The sequence below is a fragment of the Pituophis catenifer genome, unplaced genomic scaffold (genome assembly GCF_029215685.1).
Source record: "Pituophis catenifer annectens isolate HBS135680 unplaced genomic scaffold, rPitCat1.0.hap2 SCAF_2, whole genome shotgun sequence".
In the NCBI taxonomy this organism is placed as follows: domain Eukaryota; kingdom Metazoa; phylum Chordata; class Lepidosauria; order Squamata; family Colubridae; genus Pituophis; species Pituophis catenifer.
In genome coordinates, this window is record NW_027256882.1 from 130,565,067 (window position 1) to 130,588,067 (window position 23,001).

The window sequence follows — 23,001 nt, forward strand, 5'->3', positions numbered from 1 at the left end:
TAGATTCATCCATCCCATGGACAATTACAGTTCTACAGAAACTCATATCTCTGAAAGTCTAAATTTCACACAATGAGAAAAGAGATGCATTTAAATTCCACCAAAATCAAACAGGAGAAGATCATTACAAATAAAATCTCATTCATTTCTATGATGTTTAAGCTCCACTAACTTGCAGAATTGCAGCCACTATCCTCAGCCTAAGTAAGCAAGTAAAATATATTGTCTGGATATACATAATACTTTGAGGGTAAAAATGAGAAAATAAGAGAAGAGGGAGATTTCTTTGGCTAAACTTTTTGTAGTATTAATTACTCTGAATATTAACCTTGTTCCATAACAATGCTCAACTTTAAAAAATGTTATTCCATTGTTAACAATTGCACAGTCATCAGAACTTAATCTTCCATGTTCTCAAGAGCTACATCAAGTTGAAATCAAATTAGAACTCTTATGTTTAAAAAATGAACAGCCAATCCATCATACAAATTGCCATCACTACCCTTACTAAAAAGCCTACATTACACTTCCCATCATTGCTTTAAAAATATTTTTACACAGTAGTTATTATTTATTTCAAGGTTCTTCTAATTCCCTCCTTTTTCAGAGAAACTACAGAGCTAAATTCTGGATCAGATCCTCTAAATTGTTAAAAGTATGAAATTTTTATTGAAACCACATGTAATGAACCCTAGAATTGCTGAATCTTTCAAGCTATAGAAGTTTTACACACACACACACACACACACACACACACACACACACACCAGAAAATAGTATGTAATTTGTTTCTCCTAACTGTGTTTTCTCTTTCCCCTCTTCATTTTGCAATTAACCATTGAAATCTTGCTTGCCAGGACAAGCAAAGGAACACATGGATGAAATGATACCTGCAACCCCAGGTTGCATTTTGACCTCAAATATAAGCTTATATTTGCTTCTCTTTTTAATATACCACCTGTACCACCCAATGAAAAGAGATTCATAAATTGCATGTACATAATAAGATGAACATAAACATGGTTTACTTTTCAAACCACAGTGGCTAAGCTAAAACCCAACCATCATATTGCATCAGGTCATCACACTATTTATTTATTTATTTATTTATTTTAATTAGATTTATATGCTGCCCTATCTCCATAGGACTCAGGGCGGCTCACAACAATTAAGATATACAATCTCAATCCAAGTAAGAAACATGTTAAAATACATATTAAACGCATATTAAAATACATTAAAAATCAAAACCCTATCAGTCCAGGCTGGGCAATTTAAACAGTTGTGTTTTTAGTTCATGGCGGAAAGTGCGAAGGTCAGGGGCCAACCCTGGGGGAGTTGATTCCAAACGGTGGGTGCGCCCACAGAGAAAGCTCTACCTCTGGGGGTCGCCAGCCACCATTGTCTAGCCGACGGCACCCTAAGTAGGCCCTCCCTGTGAGAACGCACCGGACGATGGGGAGCTGTTGCTGGTTGCAGATGGTCCGACAGATATCCTGGGCCTAAGCCATGTAGGGCTTTATACATCACCAGCACCTTGAATCTCACCCAGAGGGCAACCGGCAACCGATGCAAGTCACGCAGGAGAGGTGTAACATGGGCATATCGGGATCCTCCCATCACAACCCGCGCGGCTGCATTCTGCACCAGCTGAAGCTGGTCCGAGTGGTCTTCAAAGGCAGCCCCAAGTAGAGAGCATTGTAGTAGTCAATACGGGAGGTGACTAGCGCATGAATAACTGTGCGTAGAGCATCCCGGTCCAAATAGGGGCGCAACTGGTGCACCAGGCGAACCTGGGCAAACGCCCCTCTAGTCACGGTTGTTATATGATCTTCTAAGCTCAACCGTGAGTCCAGGAGGACACCCAAATTGTGTGTCCTGTCTACAGGGGGTAACACCTCGCCCCCTATAGCCAAAGATGGAATCTCTTGATCGGACCAAGATGCCGGTACCCACAGCCACTCGGTCTTGGCAGGGTTGAACCGAAGCCTGTTCCTCCCCATCCAGACCCATACCACTTCCAGGCACCGGGACATCACATCGAGGACATCACTGGGCTGGTTCGGGGTGGATATAAAAAGTTGGGTATCATCAGCAACTAACTCCAAAGAGCTTTATTTGTTTTTGTTTCACATGTTTTTATATTCCCCCTTTATTATTTTTACAAATAACTCAAGGTGGTGAACATACCCTCCTCCTCCTATTTTCCCCACAACAACCACCCTGTGAGATGAGTTGGGCTGAGAGAGTGTGACTGGTCCAAGATTTCATGACTAAGGCAGGACTGGAACTCACAATCAGTAAACCCAATTCACGTGATTGGTTAATCAATTAGTCACTTAAGAGAACATAGCTGTGTTCTGTACTCCACATAATGATTTACACACCTAATTGTGCCAAGAAATTGGAGCCATGCAAACATAAATATTCATCCTTCATGCAGTTCAATCCTATGTAGAGTGATGGATTGACCTCAGTCGTTGAATCTAGAAGATGTTGGATGGACACTAAGGAATGCCAGATCAACTGTTCAGTCCATAGATACTGACCTGTCCATTGGGAAATGGGCTTCTTCCCCTTTCCGGAAATCTGTGCTATTCTCCAGCCTGGCTAGCACTTCCATCCTCTTCACCATTGTCTCCAGCATATCACTCATTTTCCTCAGCACTCCTCTGGACTCCAGAGTCCCCATCACTGCAGTCATACAGGAAAGCAGAAGAAAGAGAAAGGAACAGAAGAACATTCTACAGTGGTGCTCAAGAAGCAGCAGAGATACATTCAGACAGATGGAAAGGGCAAACATTAATTCTTGTGAATGGGAAAAAGGCGGGAAGGAGTTGCTGACCAGATTTTAATCTGACACACATTACTACATGTTATGCTCTGTTCTTGGATTAGCTTGTTCTCAGCAAAAACAATAAAATAACCTTTGTGGCCCCCTAACATCGAATATAACATTGTGTGATGGGCCTGTGTGAGTTGGCCCTGATTGAGATCAAAGTTATTGCTTAGCACATTGTAAGCCGCCCTGAGTCTCCGGAGAAGGGCGGCATATAAATCAAATTAAAAAAAAAAAAAAAAGTGCAGATTCAATAGGCAAAGAAGGCATGAATCCAGCTGAGTTTGCAAATTTTAGAAAAGAAAAGAAAAGAAAAGAAAAGAAAAGAAAAGAAAAGAAAAGAAAAGAAAAGAAAAGAAAAGAAAAGAAAAGAAAAGAATTCTTCATTGGCCAAGTGTGATTGGACACGCAAAGAATTTGTCTCCAGTGCATAAGCTCTCAGTGTATATAAAAATATGTTTGAGATTCATAGAAAAACAAAGTTGAGCTGTAAAAAAAACTTCTCTATTAGACTCCAATAAGAAGTTTCAGAGTGTTTGCAACACCTTCATTTTCCAACAGAATTTGGGTAAAAATAGCAGAGGTCACTAATCCTGCCAATTTTCAGCTAGGTGGCTATATGTTTTTCCAAATATTATCCATGCATAACTTTTAAGGCAGAGAAAGCCAAGTAAGAAAAGGACAACGCAGCAGTTTCCAGATGATTTGGGAAAGAGCCTTAAAAAACCCAATGAGGTATATGTCCTATTCTAATTTTAAAACTCAAACGAACAAGCTTTAAAAGTGGCTTTTAAGTTCTAATTTTTTATTTTATTTTTTTGGTCTTGCTTTTCTATACTGCCACACTTGGTATAATACTGAAGAACCATCAATGACTTGCTCATATAAGATGATACAGCTTTGCTGCCTCTGATCCTTCAGGCTTTAGAGGTGTCAGGAACGTAGGTGCCCGAAAAACCCCTCATCAGTGGCAGGACTTGATAGTGTCAGAGTTGTGGTAAACTGTTAACACTTTGCTAGCTAGTTACTAGCAGTAGAGACAGCAGAAGCAGGTTGGCACAATGAAATACAACAGCTTGCACAGAAACAGCCCACTGAGAAAGTTGTATTTGTAGTTTGCAGTCCTCTACTTTTTTAAAAAAAAAGGATGCTTTTCAGCACTATAGATAGTCCTCGATTTACAGCAGCTCATTTAGTGACTGTTCAAAGTTACAATGAAAAAAGTGATTTATGACCAGCTGTCACACTTATGACCATTGCAGCATCCCCATGGTCACATGATCAAAATTCAGATGCTTGGCAATTGACTCATATTTATGATGATTGCAGTGTCCCAGTGTCCCAGGGTCATGTGATTGCATTTTGTAACCTTCTGACAAGCGAAGTCAATGGGGAAGCCAGATTTACTTAACATCTGTGTTACTAACTTAACAATTGCAGTGATTCACTTACCAACTGTGGCAAGAAAGATCATAAAATGGGACAAAACTCACTTTAACAAATGTCTCATTTAAGCAACAGAAATGTTGGGCTCAATTGTGGTCATAAGTTAAGGACTACCTGTTCTTGTGCTACTCTGATTCCTATTTACTTATTGTCCAGAGATTTAAACCTCTGTCTCAATCCTTGGAATGTTAAAAGGAAAAGTTGATTGATAAGTACGTATAAGAAGTCCATCTTGTTCCCATATTCAAAGTGCTAAGAATTGAACTGATTCCCTGCTGGTTTGGCAGGACCAGCAGAGAAATACAAAAAACCCTCTAGTCCTTAAGGTTAGTAGAGCTGAGGAAAGGAAGGAAGTATTAGGTATCCTTCTGAGGAGTCCAATCAATATACTTGATGAAATGGAAGATGGAACACAAATATTTATGTGCTAAGAATTGTCTTTAATATATCACAAGATTCTTATTTTTGATGTAGTAAACTAACATAGCCACCCAACTAAAGTTATATCAATAATTTGGCATTTCCAGGATTTGTGCTGTAACCTTAGGCTTGTTATTCAATAAATATTTCCACAGCTATGGGAATTATTTCTTGCAAAACATGTTTGGAGAACATTACAAACGGCATTAACTTTCATTACTTAGTACATTTATCCATAGATTTCTTTATCATGTTGGCTGAGAAACCAAGCCTATTGGTTTTTTATTGTTTCTTTCATGATAATGCCAGAAAGACCTTGAGATGAAAGTAAAGGACAGAGAACAAATTTGTCCTGTATAATATTTATATGTATGCCCCCTACAAAGCTAAGTTACTCATCAAATTTATTGCTGTCATTTCATTCTTCTGAACTTCTTTAAAGCAAATTTTCATTTACAAAGCAGCGGGAGGTTAGAGGACAAGAGAAACAATTGGGGACCTACAGACACACTGTAATGTAATGCATATTTTTCCTAGCATCAAACATAGACCTGCCACCAAACAGTAAAATGCAGAGTGCCTCAATGTTTCTGGATTAAGGGACAAAATTCTTTCAGCTCCCATAGAATACCATATCTGGGAGGCAAAATCTCTACTCTTCTGCTGCCATCTAGGAGCTGTCTGGATTTTGCCAGTCAAAGTATAAGATTCCTAATATTTATTTATATTTTTGCTTCTGTTATTTGATTAGATTTATATCCATTCTTTTCTCCTAGAGCTCAAGGCATTTTACAAGGTATCTCCCATCATTAGATTCCTACACAGCAATCCTATGAAGTAGGCTGGGCTGAAGGATAGTAACAGGGCCATAGGCACTGAGGAGATTTCCATTCATGATGCAACCTAAGTCTTAGTTCAGTTTGATCCTAGTCCAACCAATTAGCCACCATACCATACTAGCTCTTTTAAGACATTCAGTCTTTTAAGACTGAATTAAGTATTTTGGGAATCAAGGTTCATATTCCACAAATGTTATCTTTTAAATTTTATCTTTAAAAAGGTTATTAATTGACCTTTGTGAGGAGTTTTAATTCTTAGAAAATTTTCTATTATAATAGGCAAAGAATAAAAAGACTGTTGGAAGAAATGTCCATCTGGATTCAGTTCCAAGTGGGAAGAAAGACATTGGAAACATGGAGACTGCTTGGAAAAATGGTTTTTAATGGTGGACAGGACCACATGGTTTTGAAGTCCTGGGCAAAAAAGAGTGCCTGGGTTTTATGCCCTCTGTTGGGCTTTGAATTTGAGCTTGTGTTCTGATTGGTTGTCAGACTCCCATGGAGTCATGCAGGGGTAACTTGGTAGGTTGTCTTTTGAGTCCCAAGCTTGGTTGACTCTTGCTGGGTGATGATGTAATGAAAGGGCTTTGGGAAATTCCTATTATGGCTCTACCTGAAGGAGGTAGCTCTTTGTTATGTAGAATAGACTGGCCCAGGCCTTAATGGCCCATTGACAAAGGTAGGGGTGAGGGCTGAGTTTCTGTCTCCCTTTTAGGGGAAATATTCTGCCCTTTTAATATTTCCTAAAATATCTCATTTTCCTAGGAGAAGAGTGGATGCTAACTTCCTACAAGACCAATTTTCTTGAGCAGAGATTGGCTAAGAAAAATAATACTATAGCTATTGGAGTTCTATGTATCTACAATAAAGCTGTTAAGGCACAAAAAAATGTCAGAAGCATGGCCATCTGAGCTAGGGATGTTTAAAACTACTTTGCATTTTCATGCAAATTTCCCCAATATCTACTTCTTGAAATTGTCCAAAACTTCCACCCCTAAAAAAACCCTTACAGTATCCTATTATGTAAAAATACATTAGAGATATACTATATTGGAGAAAATTGCTTGCAAAAGTGCATACATTAGGTGAAATGCATTTAAAAATGAATATTATTAGGAGAAAGTGCATACAGAATGCATATATTTTTGCAGATTCTTTTATGTTATAAAGAAAAGAGCTGACCCAATCCTCTATGATAGAAAAATGAAATGTACAGGTGAACAAAATGTATGAAGTTATTCAGTTAAATCTTCCTGAATAATTTAAAATGTCTTTCTCTATACAGCTGAGCTCAATACACCAGGGATAATAACCTTGTTATTGTTTACATGCTTATTTTTCCCCCAAATGAGAGCAGAGATAATTAAGAATCCCTGATGCTGATGGGACTGCCAAATTCTTAACTAGTTCTGCTCCAATGCTTTTAAGAACAACCTGACATATAGAAATTAAGTAACTGGATTTCCCCCCACTATTCCATATCCATATTCATATCAGCCATTTAATTTCTGAATATCAGGCTATGCAGAATTAAAAAAAACAAAGACATCAGAAGGTGGTTCAAAACCCAATCAAAACTTTATCCATGACAGTAGCAGCAGTGCAAAATACTACCCTGCCTTCAATGTGAATCATCTCCCAATAATATGAGATACCTTTTCCTTGCTTTACTGAAGAATTTCCAGTTGGCGTTAAAAACTCATTTTAAAAAAAGAGAGACTTCTTACTTTTTTTTCTTGGCAACTTGTCTTGTAGTTGTGAAGGGAGGTTCTGCCACAGGCGGTAACCTTGTGAACATCAGGCTTTTTCTCCATGGCCTCTTTCATGTGTGAGATGTCAGACATTTGTTCTTACGTTTATCTTTGAATTATAATGACCATATAGAGTAGCTTGTGTTATACAGTCCTTTATTAATAGGGAGTCTCCTGTTTGATACATTGTTTGATCCAAATAAGATAAATTCTCATAAGTTGAGTTTGATTTCTAGTGAATTCATGGACACATTTATGTTGTTCCTTGACAGCAATGTAAAAATGGTTTGTCCAAGCATACTTCCAAGATGAACCTCAGGCTTTTTGGATGAGCAATGGGTGGGGGGGGAGGGGGGGCAACCATATCTCAGGAGGAATGATGTTCCATAAAGAAGGTGCCACCACTAAGAAGGTTCCTTTTTTTTTCTTAAATAAGAAAGAAATACAAGCCAGTTTGGATACAAAACTGTCCTGACTTCATTTCTTTTCTTCAGTGATGTTTTTATGATCACCTCACCTCAGATCATCTTGCAATACTTTTACAGATGTGGCTACATACTGTGATATGGTCTATAAATTACTATAAAGCCCTACCCATATACCCACACATACAGGGTATACAAAATCAGTTTCTATCCCAAGAAATCAGAATAAAAAGGGGGGAGGGGATGGAGCCCAAGAACTTTCCTACAAGCCACAAATACATCCTGCCCTACTTTAAATGATTCCTGGTGAGAAAAGTAGGGAGCTTAAAGAGATGTACAGTAAGCCTAATACCCAGAGCTCATTGCAGGTAATCATAAATGTGATTTGGTTTGAGCTTAATTTATGCAAATTCACACTGTTGTTGCTTAGTCAGCAAACTGTAGTTTCACAAACTGATTTAGCATAAGATGTGACTAGTTGGCTTGGAATAAGATTTTTTTAATTGTTATTATTATTTATTGCTGTATAATCAATAAAAAAGCTTTAAGAAAAAAATGAAAGAAATATGACAGAGAAAGAACACAGTGCAATAAATCATTTTAACAGGAAACAGTTACAATTCTATATATACTTATCTAATGAGAATATTAAAGTACAAGTACATTCTCCTGTTTACAGCACAATCATTTCAGCAGTTCTAAGAAGGTTCCACACCCATTTCAGAGGTGGGTTTCAGCAGGTTCTGACCAGTTCTGGAGAACCGGTAGCGGAAATTTTGAGTAGTTCGGAGAACCAGTAGTAAAAATTCTGACTGGCCCCACCTCCATCTATTCTCTGACTCCCAAGTGCCAGCTGATTGGGAGAAAATGGGGATTTTGCAGTACCTTCCCCTGGAGTGGGGTGGGGATAGAGATTTTACAATATCCTTCCCCTGGAGTGGGGTGGGAATGGAGATTTTATAGGATCTTTCCCCTGCCACGCCCACCAAGCCATGCCCACCAATCGATGCCATGCCCACCAAGCCACACCCACAGAACCAGTAGTAAAAAAATGTGAAACCCACCACTGACCCATTTGCACTGTTCAGGTGCCCCTGAGGACACAGATAAACCTCCAAGTGGCCCCAACAATTCTCAGAAAGAGTGCTAACCACCAGACAACTGCAAGGAATATAAATCCTTCCATCCTCCACCAGTCAGAACTGAAGAAGCTTCTTGGATGAGAAGCGAAACCATCTTCAAGATAAAACAAGACCCAGTTGCCTTTTGAAAAAGCACCTTTGGGAGAAGTACATATATAGTTTTAATACACTTATACTGTGTTTCCCCAAAAATAAGACCCTGTTTTATTTTATTTTTTTTGAACCCTGAAATAAGCACTTGGCCTTATTGCTATGCACTCAGAATCCCGATTAGGCTTATTATCAGGGGATGTCTTATTTTGGGGGAAACAAGGTATAACTATTGTATTCTTAAACTTCTGTATTTTGTATAAATGATTCACATATTCCATACAAACTCTACATCTATAGGCAATACTTTTGTAGGTGGCAAGCGCAATCCGGTCTTCAATTCACTGCATGAAAGGGGCCATATATTTATCTTCCCAATCCTGCAATATCAGTTTTATGGCCATAGTAATGGCATAGAGAATCCATTTTCAGAATCCACAGAGAGTCCAGTTTCAAATTCCATGTAATAGGTATATAATTCAAGAGAATATTATCTTCTGAACATTTTAGCTTTTCTTGCACCATTTTATTTTATAATCCACTACTTTTTCTCCAAATAGAACATCATGAGAACAATTAGAATTTATTAAACTCCATTGTGCTTGCATAAGAAAAGGACTGTTAGAAACAATATTTTTGTTGGAGATGTAATAAGGGTAATGCTTCTTTCAGATATATGTTTTACAATGGTCTGGATGAAGGGTAAGTAAAGGATCAGACAATAATGCTTCTTTCATTGTTAGGAAGAGGTAGAGGGCTGGAAGAAAGTGCTTCCTTCATGCCTTCCCTTCAAATCTGAAGTGGGTCTTGAGTGTGTGAACAAATCAGAAATGGAAAAGAATTGGCAGGATGGCATTTCACATAAATGGTTCCCAGGTCTTTCAGGGACCTGAACATTAATTTGTACATTATTGTACATTAATTTTTATTTGTATTTTGCCTTAAGCAATGCCCTGCATTCAGGAAGAAGGATATTGAATGCAGCACAGTTCAATACCAGATAAAATTCAGCTGACTGAATACTTATACTCTGTGTGGAACTCCAGAGAAAGGAAAGTAGAAACAAGAGAAAACATAAAGGGACAGATAGAAGAATCAGCAAAATAATACATTCATCATTTTTTTTAAAAAATAGTAACAACACCACTCTACTTTGAGCCCAGAAAATGTCAAGGGCTCAAGCTCTGGCATTTTGAAATGGGGTCAGAAGAAGCCAGCTAGTAGTTTTGATGGATATGATTTATAGACCTGTAGGAGAAGGTCAGTGGCCTCAATCCATCCTAACAGATCTGTACCCTGTCAGTTTTCAGTAGGGAATGTAATGTGGGGATTCACAGGACAGGTTTTAGCTTATCCCTTGCTGATGGTTGAACAGTTCTGTTTGGGCTCCAATATGGGCCAGGGTACAACAGTGGAGAACTGAGAATGGAACAGGGCGTGGCTCGGTTGCAGAGAGTACTTTGAGTGATTTAATAAACATACTGTAGTTCTTTTTAATCACCCGTAATTGGAACTGTGATTATTGCTAAAGCCAGAACACTCCAGGAATCAACAATAGGATAGAATATGCTCATAGAGAGTAATTGAACTGTTTGCAGTTTGGTTCGCCCATACTGCTAAGCCACTGGTTATTTAACTATAGTTTCTGAGATATGCCACAATTGTCTATATAGGTATGTATACACACACACACACACACAAATATATATATATATATATATATATATATATATATAGAGAGAGAGAGAGAGAGAGAGAGAGAGAGAGAGAGAGAGAGAGAGAGAGAGAGAGAGAGAGAGAGAGAGAGAGAGAGAGGTATTCAAGTAATTTAACAACCTGTTCTCTGCACTAATGATTTCTTCCAACAACCAGTTTGCCAAACTACTCAGAAAGTTAACAACCGGTTCTCCCAAAGTGGTGCAAACTGGCTGAATCTCATCACTATATATACATATAAACACACACACACGTGACTATGTATTATCAACATGTTTCTCACAAAAACATATTACAACTGTAATTTCTTTCATGTGACTAGTTAAAATATTTTTATGGTAAAATATGCATTTTGCAATATTACAAATCAATATTTACACAAAATAAATTCCCTGTGTACCCCTTTCTGCTATAAACCAGCTTCAAAACAGAGAACCTATCTTCTTTAACTTCAAAGTTAATCAAAACTGAACTTTGTTCTAGGAAAGACAAACAATCTCCAGTCCTCAGAGACTTGTGTGGTGACAAGGCCATTGCAGTGTGTGTCTGTGGCTTTAATATATTGTATTTCCAGTTTATAAAAACACATTACCAATAGACCTTTACCAAGAGACGTGACTAAGTTGCAACTTTCAGCCTTGCAAAGACCTGCCCCAGGCAATGTCCTTGTTCATACATCATTTGCAAAATCACACATTAACTTCTCATTCCACACTCTCCTTGGCTGGCAGTGATGCAAAAGGGATGCTATTAAATTATCTGGTTCCCAGGTAGACCTTCTGAATGTTGTATAAACATAACTCCCTCAGATGAAGAGTAGGATTGAGCTAGAGATTTGTAAAATATATTCATTCTCTATAGCAAAATAACTCACTTTGTGAGTTTCAGCGTTGCATGAAGAAAATGAAAAAGCAACTGAGGAGAGTTACCACTTGAATAATTTAGTTACAGTATGTTTATCTTGCATGAACGCCAAATGACATGTACAGTTGTGCATCTCACAACAATCCTGTAAGTGCTATGCTGACAGAGTTACTGACCTGATGACATTGGCTTAATAAAATAATTCTTATCCAAGGATTTGAATAAAGACTTGGTTCTCCACAGTCCTACTCCAAAGCTCTTCAGAGCCAACCTCCTAAAGCTCTGGTCATTAATTGTGTTGGTTTGAGAATGTGGAAGTTGTAGCCCCAATTTTCTGTGGGTATCAGATTGACTTCTTCCTTGCTAATCAAAGCAACCAAAACAGAAGCATCTTAATTCCTTGGGGACAGTACGACAGCCAGAATCTAAGCATCGATGCAGATTAGTTTGGAAAACATGATCAATCATGACAGAATCCTGTCATATTTATAGACAAAAAGATGGCAACCCACAACTCTTCATCTGATTAGATAGCATAGTAATCCAGAGCAGAGCTAAATATATTAGCATAAATAAAATTAGGAGCTGTTCCAGTTCAAGTTGACTTTCTAATTGTGATGCCTTGTGTCTTAATACTGGATATGTGATAAATTGTCATAATTTATTTTACTTCCCCATCAAAGAGAGTTGTTTATTCTACAAAATCATGTTGTTTTACACTTTCAGGAAAAAGCTTCATAATAGAAGCATAATAGAAATAATGGGTTTCATAATAGAACAGACAGTTCAAAACGTTACTTCAGGTAATTCACAGGGGGAAACCTGAAGCCGTGAATTTGTTGCCCATGGACTGTTGATTGACTAACGGAATAAAGAAGGATTTCATTTTGTGGTGGCTGTATTCTCTTTCCTGCTGGAGAGATCACTTTACCTCAACAGATGATACTTTAAAATCATTATTATTCTGGCCCAGTAGATATAGCTCATATATACTGGTCATATCTTACTACTATGAAGTGTTAAAACATAAATCTACAAAAAACAACCATTCCCAATAACCAGTCTCTGATAAATTGAACTATCATTCTTATCATCCACAGCCAGCATGGGCATAAAATGGCAGAAGGAAGATTTCATGCTATCACTGGACTTTTTAAAAGTATAATTTGGTTATGATATAGTAGTAGTAACCCCACCCAGAATCATTTTGGATATTGAGATGGGAGGCATTTAAATTTAATAAATAAAACAATTTATCTGCCCTATCACTGGAACAAGGATTCAGGACTGGGAAATCATCAGTTTTTGGGTAAACGTTAGCCTGCAAGGTCTGTAGCCCAGGTTCCCAGACTTAGGGTAATAAACTATTTGTCTGCCAACTTTATTTGCCTCCCATGGACATCTACAGCCCCCTGATTTGCCTCCTGATTCGTGAGTGAGATATCTCAGATTTCAAGCCTTGTATGGAGCCGGACGATGACTGCGGTTTTTGGCCCTTCCCAGCTTTCGTGAGAGGGCAGCTGGTGTTAACATTCTGGCCTCAAAGTGGCTTAAGACTCCATCCACTGCTGTGAGAGAGCAGTGGGATTTATTGAATTTATTGACTTGGAATTGATTGAATGTCCCTCCCCAGACCTTGGACTATCTGGATTACCCCCAGGCCGTGGACTTCCCCCAGCTTAATTAATTAACTGATTGATTAGATGTATTCACCAACAGAACTTCTTATTCTGCGAGACTCCCCCCTCTCGCAGGTGTGGCCCTCTACTTTATCAAGGGCCTACCTTTATGACGGGCTTTGGCACCCCGAGAGGTGGCATGCTGCAAAAAGGGGATTGAGGGGTTTTTTAGGGAAACTTTTTGATAGATTTTTAAGGGATTTTAAGGGGTGGGAGGGTTGTGTGGGTTTGGGGGTTAACCCACGGGGGGAGGGGTCCGGCCCAGCTGTTAGTGGGGCCACGGAGGGTGTGGATTCCGGGGGTAAGGGGGACATTAGAGTCCATTCTGTCGAGGGCTTTTCTATCAATGTGTTGAGTGGGAGGGGCAGATATGGCGGGAGCAGGGGGCCGCATCATGTGGTGGGGGCGCGCACTCGCTATCTTCGAGCGGTGGCGCGCCCCGGTCCCCATAGCCCTTCTCGTATCCCAGGCTGTTCAGACTCTCAGGGCCCGAGCCTTCGGCTGCTGTCGTGCAATGCCAGGTCTGTGGTAAATAAAGCCCCCCTCATTTGCGATCTTATTCAGGAGGGGGGAGCGGACCTGGCAGGTATTACGGAGACCTGGTTGGGCCATGAGGGGGGGGTTCCCCTCGTGGATATGTGCCCACCAGGTTTCCGAGCATTTCATCAGCCGAGAGCTCAGGGCAGGGGTGGGGGGGGTGGCAGTTATTATAAAGGAAAGTCTTGATCCGAGGGAGACCACTGTTCCACAGATAGCCGGATGTGAGTCCCTTTTTGTGAGATGGGGTCGTGGAGTACAGATGGGCTTGTTGATCACGTACCTGGCTCCCTGCCGCGTGGCAACGGCCCTGCTTGAGCTGCTCAACGTCATAGCTGAGGTGGCGGTTGGTACCCCCAGACTTCTAGTCATGGGGGATTTCAACCTGCCATCTGTCGGCGAAACGTCTGAGGTGGCTCGGGAGTTCATGGCTTCCATGACGGCCATGGACCTTACTCAGTTAATTCATGACCCCACTCACATGGGTGGACACACTCTGGACTTAGTTTTTGTCTCTGGTCAGTGGTCGAGTGGCCTTGATACAGGGGATATAGTCATCGAACCCTTGTCATGGTCTGACCACTCGCTCCTTCGACTGGACTTTCTAACCGCTGCACCCCGCCGCAGGGAGGCGGGACCGACCAGGTGGTTCCACCCCAGGCGCCTGATGGACCCTGATAGGTTCCAGATGGAGCTTGGGCCATTTCCTGAGACTCTGGCTCACGACTCGGCTGAGGACCTGGTGGCCGCCTGGGATAGTGCGGCTGCCGGGGCCTTGGACCGTGTCGTGCCTTTGCGGCCTCTGACCCGGCACCGAACTCACCTAGCTCCTTGGTTCTCCGAGGAGCTTAGGGAGATGAAGCGCCGGAAAAGACGCCTGGAGAGTAGTTGGAGGACCAGCCGCTCCGAATCCGACCGAACACTGGTGAGGTCTCATATTAAGACCTACCTAGTGGCAATAAAAGCGGCAAAATCTAGCTATTTTGCCGCTCTTATCGCGTCATCAGATAATCGCCCGGCCGCCCTGTTTAGGGTGACCCGCTCCCTCCTCCATCTGGAAGCGCGGGATGACCCCTTGCAGGGCCGAGCTGAGGATTTTGTGCAGTATCTGTATGACAAAATCGCTCAGATTCGGGAAGGGCTGGCATCTGACTGGGTATGTCCGGACGGGATGACTGAGGCAGGTCTTGAGAGTGTTATCTGGGGGGAGTTCGATCCTGTAGCTCCCGAGGACATGGACAGGGTCCTGGGACGGCTGAACGCGACCACATGTTTATTGGACCCGTGTCCCTCCTGGTTGGTACTGGCTTCCCGGGAGGTGACACGAGGCTGGCTCCAGAAGATTGTTAACGCTTCTTTGAGTGAGGGGGTCCTGCCGGCTGCTTTGAAAGAAGCGGTTGTGAGGCCCCTCCTCAAGAAGCCCTCTCTGGATCCGGCTGTTTTGGCTAACTATCGTCCAGTCTCCAACCTTCGCTTTGTTGCGAAGGTTGTTGAGAGTGTGGTAGCACAACAGCTTCCCCGGTACCTGGATGAAACTGTCTATCTAGACCCGCTCCAGTCCGGCTTCCGACCTGGGCACAGCACGGAAACAGCATTGGTCGCGTTGGTGGATGATCTCTGGAGGGCTCGGGATAGGGGTTGCTCCTCTATCCTGGTCCTGTTAGACCTCTCAGCGGCTTTTGATACCATCGACCATGGTATCATGTTGCACCGGTTGGCGGGGTTGGGGGTGGGGGGCACCGTTCTGTGGTGGTTCTCCTCCTACCTCTCTGACCGGTCGCAATCTGTGTTGACGGGGGGGCAGCGGTCGACCCCGAGGCACCTTGCTTGTGGGGTGCCACAAGGGTCGGTCCTCTCGCCCCTTCTGTTCAACATTTATGTAAAGCCGCTGGGTGAGATCATCCGTGGCTTCGGGGTGGAGTTCCATCAGTACGCTGATGACACCCAGCTGTACATCTCCACCCCAGGCCACCCCAACGATGCCCTTGAAGTGATGTCCCAGTGCCTGGAGGCCGTGCGGGCCTGGATGGGGAGAAACAGGCTCCGACTCAACCCCTCCAAGACCGAGTGGCTGTGGCTTCCAGCGTCCCGATATAGCCAGCTGATGCCATCGCTGGCTATTGGGGGCAAATCACTCGCCCCCACGGAGAGGGCTCGCAACTTGGGCATCCTCCTGGATGCACGGCTGTCTCTAGAAGACCATTTGACGGCCGTGGCCAGGGGGGCTTTTTATCAGGTTCGCCTGATACGCCAGTTGCGCCCCTTTCTAGATCGGGACTCTCTACGCACAGTCACTCAGGCACTAGTCACTTCCCGCCTGGACTACTGTAACGCTCTCTACATGGGGCTCCCCCTGGGGTGCACCCGGAGGCTCCAGCTGGTCCAGAATGCGGCCGCGCGGGGATTATGGGGGCGACGAGGCGCTCCCATGTGACACCTCTCCTGCGCGAGCTGCACTGGCTCCCGGTGGTCTTCCGGGTGCGCTTCAAGGTGTTGGTGACCACCTTTAAAGCGCTCCATGGCTTAGGGCCGGGGTACTTACGAGACCGCCTACTGCCACCAATAGCCTCCCACCGGCCAGTACGCTCGCACAGAGTGGGCCTCCTCAGGGTGCCGTCCGCCAGACAATGTCGGCTGGCGACCCCCAGGGGGAGAGCCTTCTCTGTGACGGCGCCCACCCTCTGGAATAACCTTCCCCCGGAGTTACGTATAATAACAGACCTCCGGATTTTTCGTCGGGCCCTGAAAACTTATTTATTTCAACTAGCTGGGCCGGCTTGAGCTAAATTTTAAATTGGTTTTAAATTGGGTTGTTTTAATTTACGGCCAGAATATGTAATTATTTTAATACTGTTTTTTAAATTTTGTATGCTTTGTTTTTACTTAGGCTGTGCACCGCCCTGAGTCCTATTTGGAGAAGGGCGGTATAGAAATTTAAACAAATAAAAATAAAATAAAATAAATAAACTTTTCCTGAAGCCAATTTAACACAATTCAGACCAAATTGCCTTGTTCTGTCAATAGGACCATATTCATACTCAAAGCATGATTGGTTGTTTACCTGCTTTTTTGTTCTTCCCATCTGTCAAGGAAGGCAAATTGCATTGGCTGGCCTCTGTGTGGGAAGGTCTCTCAATACCTCCCTTTTCCTTTTTAGGAGTTGTTCCCTTCTGATTAACCCTTTTGCCTTTCGTTTGCTTTCCCAGATGTTTTCATACATACTAGACACATACCCTTCCTACATTCTTATTTTGACATGAATGTGGAGCTCTTTTTTCCCCTTATGGTCTTTTTATTGCTCTCATGCTATAATGATTAAAAGCTAAGAACATGATGCTCTTTCATTCCACTGTAGGATTATAGAAATGTTGTGGCAACAAAGGATTTATTTATTTATATCCCACCTTTTTTATACTCCTACCTCTCCTATTTTTGGCATAACAACAACCCTGTGAGGTGAGTTGGGTTGAGAAAAAATGACTGGCCCACAGTCACCTAGCTGCTTTCAGCTGGTCTAAGGCAGGAATAGAACTCACAATCTCCTGGTTTCTAGCCTGATGGCTTAACCACTAGGCCAAACTGGCCTAGGAGACTTTACCAAACTTCTTGGAAGATCACTGGATGAAACGGGGGAAAAATTACTGAGCAGATGAAAAGATAGCAGGCCAGCAAACTTGGTTGACATTGCCTTACAAAGTGGGTAAAAAGTAGGTACCCAATCAGAATTGGGGATGTGCCAAAACTGAAATGAAGCATTGTAGACTAATTATTTGGATGTGCTCTAGATCGCTCAGCATGGGAAAAAGTAGTACTGAAGCTACTGATGCAGAGCTTCAAAACACGAGCATGACACGTTTCTGGTGGACTGGCAAACAGTCAGAATAGCTCAGACCGATCTTGGATGCAATTAGGAGAGTTGAGAGGCAGAAAGGCTGGTCATCGTGAATAGCTCTGAGTGAGCCCATAAAGAGCCCCCTATCACCAGCATGCTAATTTAATGTTCAAAGCCAAAATTAAGCCAATTTCTAAAGCTCCACCTTTTTTGGAAAGCTCTTTGGGGATGGAAACTGGCACAGAGCATTGTGTTAGATTCCAGAAGGAGAAAGAGCAGTCAGCTATTAATTATACCATTAAACAGGCAACCAGCTGAAAAGGTGACTGCTAGCCTGTAGGGTCAAGCACAGACGCTATATGGGCATTGCCTCCCTTTGAATGCCTGTACTGGACCCAAAAGATCTGGACTCTTGCCCAGATATCGGGGAGCAAGTAAAATCACTTCTATTTGAAAAGAGGGAACTTGCAAATGAGTATTTGAAACTGATCCCAAACATAGCATTTGATTAAAATTATATTTACTTTTTTTTTTCCTATGGGTTTCACTGAATAGTTTGAATTCACCAACTCAGAAAGACAGAAAGAGAGCTGGAGAAAGCAAAGTCATCTGGATGGAATAAAAATACAGACAGCAGAGAACGCTATTAAAATGCTGAAAATTAGTTATTAAATTAATGAATGAATGCCATAACAGCTGAACTGAACATTCCCCAGGAAATTGGTATCTAATTGATTGAGCAGATTTGCGCGTCAGGTGAATAACACAGAAATATCATTTATACATGCCTTGCAATGGAGAGACTAGCTGCCTTAAATCCAATTTTCGGAAAATTAAAAACTTTTGCTTCTATCCCCCATGATAATTCCTTGGTATTGGATCTGTCCAGAATGGATTTTGCAATGGCATGGATGCTATTCCATACAAGTTGTTTTAGTCTTTGTCTGGATTACAGTGAGTGTTCAAAGAGGGTCACACAGCCCATTTGGAAAAATGAGATCAGTTAAGAAGTGGGTAAGAAATGGTGGTCCCAATTGGGTTTCAATGCCATTTAACAGCATCATAACCGCCAGTTGTTCAACAGATGGAGTTGCATGTAGATAATAGAGAAAACTGTCCCATAAGACAGAAAGCAATTAATGAAAGAGCAGCTGCTCTGGGGAAGAAGAAGGGAAAGAGGGGAAAGTTCTGTGTAGTTTTATATTTTGGACAGAATTTAAAATAATTTAATAATTTAAAATAATTTAATTTAATTTAAGGTAGGTAAATTGAGGACCCAGTTTGAGGACCCAGTTTGTGGGGGCAATAAGCTGACTTTGTATAAATATACAAATGTATGAAGGCTATTGCTTAATGCATTGTAAGCCGCCCTCCGTCTCCGGAGAAGGGCGGCATATAAATCAATTTTTTTTAAAAAAAAGTCACAAGTGCTTATAGTCACTGTGCAGCAAATCACTTACACTCATATAACCAGATATGAGACTCTCTGCTGATGGTGGGTTTTAGAAACAGATGGGATTATTGTTGTACAATCCCCCCTGCCTGACCTGCTGGATTTGGATACTGAACAGATGATGGAAACCCAATGGCTTCTGGTGCTCAGGAAGTTCATGACCCGTATGGAAACCACGGACCTGTGCCAAGTCAGCAGAGGCTCAAGGCATACTGGAAGTCACACATTAGACCTGGGTTTTATCTCAAGACATGATCTGGTCTTGGAGGACATAGTAATCAGTCTGTTGCTGTGATCAAATCAATGCTTCTAACTGCTTTTCAGCTCATTGGTGCTGCCCCACCCTGCAGGGAAATAGACCCTAATCAATTGGCCTGGCCCAGGAAAGTGATGGGCCCAGATGGGTTCCAGAGTGAACCTGGGGTTTTCCCTAAGGGTTTTATGAACTGTTCTGCTGAGGTCATGGCCTAGAATGGGGCCTTAGACTGTATTGTCCCTATCTGAACCCTCTTGAGGCACAAATGACTAGGATCAAATTATCTTTCTTTGGATGAATTATGTGAAGATCTGACTGTGTGGAGAAGGCTCTAATGCTACAAAAGATGGAAGGAAAGAGAGAAGAGGACTACTGGCTGTACACCGCCCTGAGTCCTTCGGGAGAAGGACGGTATAGAAATAAAATTATTATTATTATTATTATTATTATTATTATTATTATTATTATTATTATTATTATTATTATTATTATTATTATTATTATAGCAATGAAGTATATGGATTCAGTTAAAGGAGCAACAAATACACTGGTGGTTAACCTGAAAACTAGATTAGGGACAGATGTAATGGAGAGGAAAATCTATGTGGCTACTAGAAGTTGAAAACAACTTGATTGCATAATCAATCAATCAATTCTGTCAGCATAGCTTCAATTATTTTTATTTTACCTATAGGAAACCTGGGCTAGTTTACACATTGTACAAAGTCAGAGCTTATTTAACAATGCTTATTGAATTAACTTTAATGAGTTGGGTTTAGTGGGTTGCACTAAATCCTAGTTTACAAACTCACGTTAGCTGGGTTCATATAACAAGCTGAGTCTGACAGCAGCAGATTATAGCTTCCTGTGACATGTGAACTCTTCCTTAATGTTCAATGAACAATAATTCATCTAAGTGAAGGCAGAAGTGCTCTCTGGGGGTGGGGAGCCTAGGAGCTGACCAATCCCTTCAAGACAAAGAGAAGATCTTCACTGATCCATTCAGTCCTGAAACACCAGCAGAGTGTTTCCTCCCCAGCCCTGCTGACTGGCAAAAACTTATAGTTGAAATGGAAGATATTTTGCTTTGCTGTTAAAGTCAAGCTGAGCTGCTATTCCCCTGGGAAATACTTTTTGGCTCACAGTTGGAAGATGCGAGACACAACTGAAATTGTCTCCAGGTTTATTCATGTGGCTGATAGTCTCACTTTGCAAGTGGAAAACCCACCGTCAGTAGCACCATTTCCCTAGAAAGAAGACTTTTTGCTAAATCTCTTTATGGTGCAGGGATGGCTGGGGGGGGGGGTTTGTGAAAAATAAAATGCCTCCTCTCCGTTGCTGCCTAGAGGAGCAAGCACTACCACTGAAAATCAGAGTGCAGCATTGCCCACATTTCCCCCACCATCCCTCCCTAGAAACAGGGTAATAAAACTGGAACTACTGTAGTTAAAGATGTAGTTTATCATGTTCAAAGGATGCCTGAAACAAAGGCTAGTTTGTATTCATACCCGCAGCTACCGAGGCAAAAAGAAGCCAGCACATCCTAGGAACTCTCAGAGATAACAAAACACAGCCCAACTCCCTCCTCCCTTTCTTCCTTCTAAAATTGTTTATTGTCCCCAGCACTGTTGTAAATGATTGTCTTGTTTCAGCTATTTTTGTTTTGTTTTGTTTCGTTTCAGCAACTCATTCACACAGTACTACACACCCCGAAAAACAAATAGAGAGGGTTTATTTCCTTTAAATAAAATTTTGGCCAAAGAGATCTTTCAAAAGATGGCATCCTTTTACTTGCTCACTCTCTTTCTTTTTCCCAAGCTAAACAATGGGGCAATCATGGTGGGGCAGTCAAGGCCGATCTTCTTGTCTGTCATTTCCAGCTGACAAATTCAAAGGTTTTTCTCTCCCAGCCTCACCCCCTTTTTTTTGCAGTGTGTTGCTCCTGAGGGTCAAAGAGAGGGAGGGGGAGAGGAGCTGCTGATGTAAGGATTTTATAATGCAGGAAGCCAATATTAATTTGCCTTAAACACAACATGCATTTCTTGACACTTGCAGAATACAGAAATACACCTCATTCATAAGAGAGCCAAACCAGGAGAGCAAGAGAAACACTTTTGTTGCTGTCGTTGTTCCAGTGTTGTTGTAGGCTATTGGACGGAATGGCCACTTCTGATGCCAGGAAGCTGCACAACTGCAGTGGGAATCCATTGGCATCCATTTATTACACTGCCTTCTTTCCTTCCACAAAGCTATTAGCGCCAGGGTTACCAAGCATCCTGGATTTTACTAGCCTGAGTAATAAAACTGTGTTGTGTTACTTTGCAGATGTCAGCAACCAGCATATTTGGGCAGCTTCCCAGGCCCGACAGCTACAAGCCCAACACTGCTGATCTTTGACTGAATTATTTGCACCAGATGGTCAGTTTATGAGATGCTATTTTAAGTTCACACACATGGTTCCCCAGTGCCCCAGATCTGTGACGAACTTTAAAGGATGATGTCCAGCAAGCTGGCCGTTTGAACAATATGCCCATCTCTGCATAAAAAAGGTGAACAGAGCAGTATCTATCAGGCAGGGAAATGGAACGACATGTTCTAAATTACTCAACCCAACAACAGGAAGATCAAAAATAATAGAATAGAATAGAATTTTATTGGCCAAGTGTGATTGGACACACAAGGAATTTGTCTTGGTGCATATGCTCTCAATGTACATAAAAAGGGGAATGTTTCAAATGAGTTTGTTCATAACAAAGAGAAGCACCAAAACCCTTGTTAAAAGAAAAGTTGCATGGAATTAATTGGTCTTTGCTAGAGAATGACAGCTTTTTTGCTTTTTTGCTTTTGAAAGATTGGCACTCTTTAAGACAATTAATGAGTAAGGTAGAGATTTTCATATGGTACTTTGAAATAATCACCATAATCAATCACTTCCATTGCCTCCAGAGATGTGACAGGAAACATGGAGGAGATTTGTGGGAATTGCTAATAGAGCTGCAGAGGAGCATAAAACTTCATAAATAAAAACAATCAGATAGAAGTTAAAGTAGATAAAGACAACTCTTGAGTTTCACAATCACTGAAATATGTTTTTATTTGCTCATGGAAGAAGGGATGCCATACTAGTTCAAGAACTAGAGAACTCTGGGGACAAAAAAGTTGGATGTCTTGTAACTATGATGCTGAGGAGGCAAAATCCACACACCAAGTACCCCCCCAAAATTAATTTATATAATTCAATTTTGGTGTATCCTAAAGTAATATTATACAGATGGGGAGGTGTCTAGGGTCCAAACAGTGTGTCCCCTAGGCCGATGCCTGGCATGAGATCTGACCATGGAAAATGACAATATTGCTAAATAACTTATCAAGCTAACTGAGAAGTGCTTCTGGGGTCAGATCTGCCCTTTTGAGGATAGACCTCTGGGTTTTTTGGAGAAAGTTTTAAGAAATGTTGCAAAATAGGAGATCACTGCTTTTTTAATCACACTTCTGAGTCCCATAGATGCTGGACATATTAGATTTTTTTTGTTCCTTGGAGAATGGATTCATTGCCATAAAGCATAACAATGTTAAAAATGCTCAGAATTATTGCTACCATTTAAATTCTTTGTAAGAATACTTAGGTTTGTATTTATTACTGCATCTGAGGGTTGGATTATTCAAATCATAAGGCTGCATCCTGTTGTTAATCCAAACAGAAGCTATTAAT

The 23,001-nt window shown here is 41.5% G+C and overlaps 1 protein-coding gene across 2 annotated transcripts in view; it reads right to left on the minus strand.

Moving 5' to 3' along the window:
* The window catches only part of MGAT5B (alpha-1,6-mannosylglycoprotein 6-beta-N-acetylglucosaminyltransferase B), a 247,542-nt gene that overhangs the window by 143,236 nt on the left and 81,305 nt on the right, over positions 1-23,001 (minus strand). For both annotated transcript variants that reach the window (XM_070934597.1, XM_070934596.1), the window contains exon 3: positions 2,550-2,694. In XM_070934597.1, coding sequence (XP_070790698.1) covers positions 2,550-2,694 — 145 coding nt within the window. The remainder of the gene's footprint in view (positions 1-2,549; positions 2,695-23,001) is intronic.